Genomic DNA, 6,000 nt, shown 5'->3' with positions numbered 1-6,000 from the left:
CTCAGCCTCAGTTTCCTCATTTTTGGTTAATAATCGAAGGACGATCTTAAGTTGAAAACCAGAGACTAGTGGAAATAACATCATTTTGTAGCCACCAGACCAGGGACCCGGCATCCAGGCCCACGTGGGCGACATTCCTCCGGGTCTCAGTTTCTCCATCTGTAAAATGAGGGCCTGGATTAAATGGCGCCTTGCCAGCTTCTACAACTTTAGGCATTGAACGGACGTTCCCACAGCTCCCTCCGCCCGGTTGTCAGCGAACACGGTTAACGCTACTTCCTCAGAGGTGAAAAGGTAAGCAAACAGTGCGACCTCCCAGGAGCCCGGCTCTCGGATTGGTGCCGGGCGGGCCCTGCCGCCTATCCCGGCCGCATCCGTCATCGGGATTGCTAATACCGCACTTATTAGCATAAAGATTCCTCCGAAGATCTGGCACACGGGGGCTGAATCCGAGTCTCCGTCCCTTTAAGAAGGGATTGGCACTCTGTCCCTAAAGGGTCTCTGCCCTGCATTTTCTGCGCTCGGGTCGCGCTGTAAACTAGAAGGGTCGCGTGTTAATCCACCCCCGCCCCCGGCTACCAACAGTGGGCATCCCTGGGCTGCACCGCGCGCGAGTCCCAGGGGCTGCGGCCTCTGCGCGCTGCAGGCTCAGGCTAGCAACCTCCGGCCCAGGCAGCGGCGGGCTGGAGCGAGGCGGGGCCGGCAGCGCCGCGGGACCCCGGCGCCCTCAGGCACGACCCGGGGGCCGGCGCCGAGGCGGCCGCGGGGGGCGGCGCGTGCTGCAGGGGAGGAGGGCACCTTCCGAGGACCCGGGCGCCGCAGGGCGGAGCCGGGGCCGAGGTCCGGGGCCGGGCTCCGGGGGCGGGGCCTGCGGGGGGCGGGGCGCGGCGCGGGGCGGGCTCTGGCGGCCCGAGTGGCACACACGCGGCGGTTCGGGAGGCGGCGGCAGCGGCGGCGGCAGCAGCAGGCGCCGCCGGGACGGGCACAGGCGGGCGCCGGCTGCCTCCCTCCGGTAGCTCGCTCGCTCGCTCTCCCGCCCGCTTGCTCGCCGGCTGTGCAGCCGGGCTCGCCCCGGGCTCTCGGGAAGGAGAAAGGGGGGCTGAGGGCGCCGGCAAGTTCCCGCAGCGGCCGCGGATCCAGACCAAGGCGGAGGCTGCGGCTCCGACGGGGCAGGAGCGCGCTCCGCGTGGGCGCCGGGCTTGTCGCTCTCCGCGGGGCCGCGGGCCGGGATCCCATGAGACGCGCCCGTGAGGGGCGCGAGATCCGAAGCCCGAGCGGCGCGCGGCGGAGGCGGAGGGCGGTGCTGCAGCTGCCGGAGCCCGGGAGCGGCCGGCAGGAGGCGGCGGAGAGAACTTGAACTTGGCGGCCGGAGCGGGCGCCCCGTACGCCCCCCGCCGGGGCCGGGGCGCCGACGGACCTGGGCGGCAGCGCTGCCCCCCGAATGGCCGCGGCGGCGGACCGGGCTCCCGCGCCGCGGCCCTAGGCGGCCTCTCGCCATGGCCAAGTGGCTGAACAAGTACTTCAGCTTGGGCAACAGCAAGACCAAGAACCCCCCGCAGCCACCGCGGCCCGACTACCGCGAGCAGCGGCGCCGGGGCGAGCGGCCCTCGCAGCCCCCCCAGGCCGTGCCGCAGGCGCCCGCCGCCGCCTCGGCGTCCTGCGGTCCGGCCGCCGCCTCCTGCTTCTCGGCCTCGTCGGGCTCGCTGCCCGACGACAGCGGCAGCACGAGCGACCTCATCCGCGCCTACCGCGCGCAGAAGGAGCGCGACTTCGAGGACCCCTACAACGGGCCCGGCTCGTCGCTGCGCAAACTGCGCGCCATGTGCCGCCTGGACTACTGCGGCGGCGGGGAGCCGGGCGGGGGGCAGCGCGCCTTCTCGGCCTCGTCCGCGTCGGGCGCCGCGGGCTGCTGCTGCGCCTCCTCCGGCGCGGGCGCCGCCGCGTCCTCGTCCTCGTCCTCGGGCTCCCCGCACCTCTACCGCAGCAGCAGCGAGCGGCGGCCCGCCACGCCGGCCGAGGTGCGCTACATCTCCCCCAAGCACCGCCTCATCAAGGTGGAGAGCGCCGCGGGAGGGGCCGGAGACCCCCCGGGGGGTGCCTGCTCGGGCGGCCGCACCTGGAGCCCGACGGCCTGCGGAGGCAAGAAAATGTTCAACAAGTGTGCCGCCTCGGCCGCGGAGGAGAGCGGGGCCGGCAAGAAGGACAAGGTAAGGCGCCTCTTGGTCTCACGCGAGGTTCCCGAGCCACTGTGCGCGCGAGGAAACCGAGGCTCCGCGTCAACTGCGGGCTAAGACCCTGAGGTCAGGGCTCCCACGCTGCTTCCCTCGCACGCGCTTTCCCCCAGATCGTCGGCCTCCTGCCACAGCCTCTTTGCCTGCTGCTTCCAGACGTCCCCTCTCTGAGCCCACAGAGAGGTGCCCGTTTCGGAAGTAGCTTGACGGGAGCGCCCCACCCAGCCTTGACCGAGAAAGAGACACCTAGCCAGCCCTTGCGGCCCCGGGGAGTAGAGTCAGAGAGTCAGAGCTGTCGCAGACTTAGAACAGCATTGACTTTTGTCTACTCCTCTCCCCACTGTAGATGAGAAACTGAGGTCCAGAGCTGGGAAGGGACTCGCCCGATATTGCTTAGCACTCTTGGTGGCAGATCCGGACCGGCTGTCTCTAAACGTGCATATGTAAATCCCTCTGAACGCCCTGCCCTGCCCCATCCCCCGCGCCAGGTTTCCAAATCAGGGCGGGCTTTTGTACTGGAGCTGCCCCGGGAACCCCCACGCTTGCTTTTCCGGTTGGAATGCGCTGTCTCCAAGAGCACTCCACTTCCACCGGGCAGTTCCTCCCGCTGCGCGCGGGAGGGGGTCGGTCAATCGCCCGGCTGGACGAAGACCCACCCAGTGCAATCCTCACCTTCTTCCTTACTGACCGCCCCTCCCATACTGCCCCAGGGATGAGGGGGACGACTTTGTGACCACCGCCCTCCCTGACGGATCGGGTCGTCTTGATTCCTCCACTTTGAAGCAGGCCAGTTAATTACAGCCAGACCTGGCCCTCTCCTCCCCTCACACTCCTGTGGCGCACTCCTTCCCCCATAAAATAATACTTGTTTTGTCGACGTCTAGTGGAAGGCAGTGTTGTGATTACATCCAGTACCCTGCGAGGGTTGTCAGGCCGCTGTCCCTCTTGTTCTCTCCCCCCACCCCCCAAGGTAAACTTTTGCCCAGGCGTGGGCTGTGGGAGACTGATAAAGAGTCTGAGTTCCTTTCAGGACTGGATGTCCAGGCAGGAGGGAGACAGGCTCCTACCTGCCAGCTGGTGCCTGGAAAGGGATCTTTTTTGTTTTCCAGGCGGGACGAGTAACGGGATGCCCCTCCTTTAATTTTTCTGCCTGGCTTCCTCTCCCAGAGTCCCAGGTCCCCCAAGTATCCCCTCCCCACTAGGTCTGCTGCAGGCGGCGTGGGCAGGCTGTGCAGGATCCCACCTTCCCCTGGGGCCAGTTTGGGGACACACCTCGAAAGTGTGGAGTCTGGGCTGCCTAAGCACCCAGGATGCCACACCCAGATGACAAGGACCTGGGAGCCAGGTGGCCACCCACCTGGGGCGAGATGCCTTGGGGGAGGAGGAGATTTCTCTGTGAGCCCCTGGGATCATGGGCTGTGGTTGATCCATGAGGATAACACCAAAAAGGCTCCCTGCTGACTTATGTGTGGCCCAGGCTTGGCTAGGTGCTGGCCCGGGAGAACCTGAAGTTCCTGGGCATGGAAGGTGTGAGGAGGGCCCGGCCTAGCTCCCCAGGGAGAGTCACAGCCCGGGTGCTGGACTTCGTGTGTCCACCTGGTTACTCCATGACCACCTCCCAGGGGGCAAATCGCCTTTCTCTCCCACTGCTTGTGGTTCTGCCTGTTCACTGAAGTCTTCTTTTATGGCTTTCAAAACTTTAGTAAACATTTTTTCCTAATTACAATTAAGACCCTTTCAAATAGTGAGGAATAATATGTGTTATAGCTGGAATGTCAAGTGTATTTAAGACTTGGCTTCCTTCCACCATCAGGATTTCTTATAGGCCTTCTCTGTGCCCTCTGGGTGAGTGCTGTGATGGGGCCTGTGTTACAGGGGGGCTGAAGGGGTGTGGTCAGGGAGGGCCGTTTTCAGGGGAGGGGGGTCATGACCTTGGTTGGCTGCAGAGGAGGCTGGTAATCTAGGACTTGAAGTCGTCGCTGTGGCTGGACTTGAGAGGTTAGACCCAGGACCCCAGAGGGGCAGCAGGGCCCGGGTCAGGGGTGACCTTGTAGGCAAAGCATGGTGAGGGTCGGGGAAGGGATTTAGCTGCTAAGTGATGTGAGCTGATATCGTTTTTTTGAAAAGATCTCTGGGCTGCATGTCACCTACTAGGTTGTGACTTTGAGCCCTTTGATCCTTTGAGAAGTCGTTGCGGCTACCAGATGTTCTTTCTAATTGGGAGGAGGGGAGGCAGCCAGACAGGGTCACCTACACAGTACAGGTTAGAACACAGATTGCCGAGACCCGTCCCCCTCAGGGCCTGATCCACCAAGCCTGGTGTGGAGCCTGAGAACGTGCATTTCTTTCTTTCTTTTTTTTTTTGTGAGGAAGATCAGCCCTGAGCTAATATCCATGCTAATCCTCCTCTTTTTGCTGAGGAAGACCGGCTCTGAGCTAACATCTATTGCCAATCCTCCTCCTTTTTTTTCCCCAAAGCCCCAGTAGATAGTTGTATGTCATAGGTGCACATCCTTCTAGTTGCTGTATGTGGGACGGGGCCTCAGCATGGCCGGAGAAGCGGTGTGTCGGTGCGCGCATGGGATCCCAACCTGGGCTGCCAGTAGCGGAGCACTCGCACTTAACCGCTAAGCCCCGGGGCCGGCCCGAGAACGTGCATTTCTAACAGTTTCCCAGGGGTTGTTTGCTGCTGATCCTGGGACCACACTCTGAGAACTACTAATGCCCCAGTGGCTTCTCCTTCACCCTCCCTCTGGGTCTGCTGGTCGGAGCTGCTTTGGGATGCAGAGACTCCGACGCCCTCATCCCTGCCCTCTGTGTGGGGCTGCCTCCTAATCCTCGGCCAACAGCCACCCCATTCCTGGTCAGGCAGCCAGGAGACAGCCTGGTTTTCACATCAGTTACGGCCAGACAGCTTTTGGAAGGCCAGGCAGACTGTAGATTTAGCCCGAACACCCCAGAGCCTTCCATCTGCCCCTCGCCCGTGGATCCAGGAAAACCCGCTCCTAGCATCCCACTTCATCTGAGGCCCGGCTTCCTTTTGTCCGTTGTTAGGGGATGGGGCAGGAGCTGTGGGGCTGTTGAATGCCCCTGTGTGCGGCGCCCTGTGCTCGTTGTTGACATCAGGCCTGAGGTGGGAGTGACTGTGGCCTGGAGTATAAGCCGTTGGTCCACAGATCCTCCTTTTAGTGCCTCCAGTGCCCTCCCACAGTGGTTTATCTTTGGGGGCCCTTCTCCTGCCTCCCTCAGTCGCTCTGCCTCCCTCTGTCACACACTTAGGCATCCTCCTGTTCTCCCAGGTGAGTCCTGGGACACACACACACCTGGTCATGTTCCCCGCCCACCACCAGCATCTAGTCTTGGGCATTTTCCCTTTTAGAATTATGTGGAAGAGGGACCATGTTTCAATTTAGACGACTCTTACCCAGCACTTACTTTGTGCTCAGTGATCTCTCCCTACTACGGGGGTAGGCTAGGAGAGGAGGAAATAAAGGCTGCAGAAGACTTGTCAGTCATCTGTGGCCTAAGCCTCTGGAGGAGATCGACACATTGTCTTTTCATTCTGTGTTTCCCAGCGTTTTTGTCTTGGGGAATTGAGTGAGGTTTTCACTTGGGAGGCGGCATTGAGCTGGATGTAGAGACTGAAGTGGAATTTCAGTGCAGAGGAGGGGTGACTGCAGCCTGCGGGAGCACTTATGTGTCGGTGCTGTGTGTGTGCACGTGTGTGTGTAACTGTCTGCGTGCATGTGTGAGTAGGTATCTGCGTGCA

The 6,000-nt window shown here is 62.3% G+C and overlaps 1 protein-coding gene across 2 annotated transcripts in view; it reads left to right on the top strand.

Annotated features, from left to right (window-relative positions):
• The first annotated feature begins 964 nt into the window (after positions 1–964).
• SHB (SH2 domain containing adaptor protein B) overlaps positions 965–6,000 on the top strand; it is a 135,356-nt gene continuing 130,320 nt past the window's right edge. Inside the window, exon 1 of one of the 2 annotated variants that reach the window (XM_087419482.1) lies at positions 965–2,207. In XM_087419482.1, coding sequence (XP_087275608.1) covers positions 1,497–2,207 — 711 coding nt within the window. In that variant the 5' untranslated portion in view covers positions 965–1,496. The remainder of the gene's footprint in view (positions 2,208–6,000) is intronic. The other variant, XM_004423216.3, reaches the window with a different exon arrangement.

This window comes from Ceratotherium simum, chromosome 29 (genome assembly GCF_057802395.1).
Source record: "Ceratotherium simum simum isolate JZ-2026a chromosome 29, ASM5780239v1, whole genome shotgun sequence".
NCBI lineage: Eukaryota > Metazoa > Chordata > Mammalia > Perissodactyla > Rhinocerotidae > Ceratotherium > Ceratotherium simum.
This window is presented reverse-complemented; position numbering and strand designations above follow the sequence as displayed.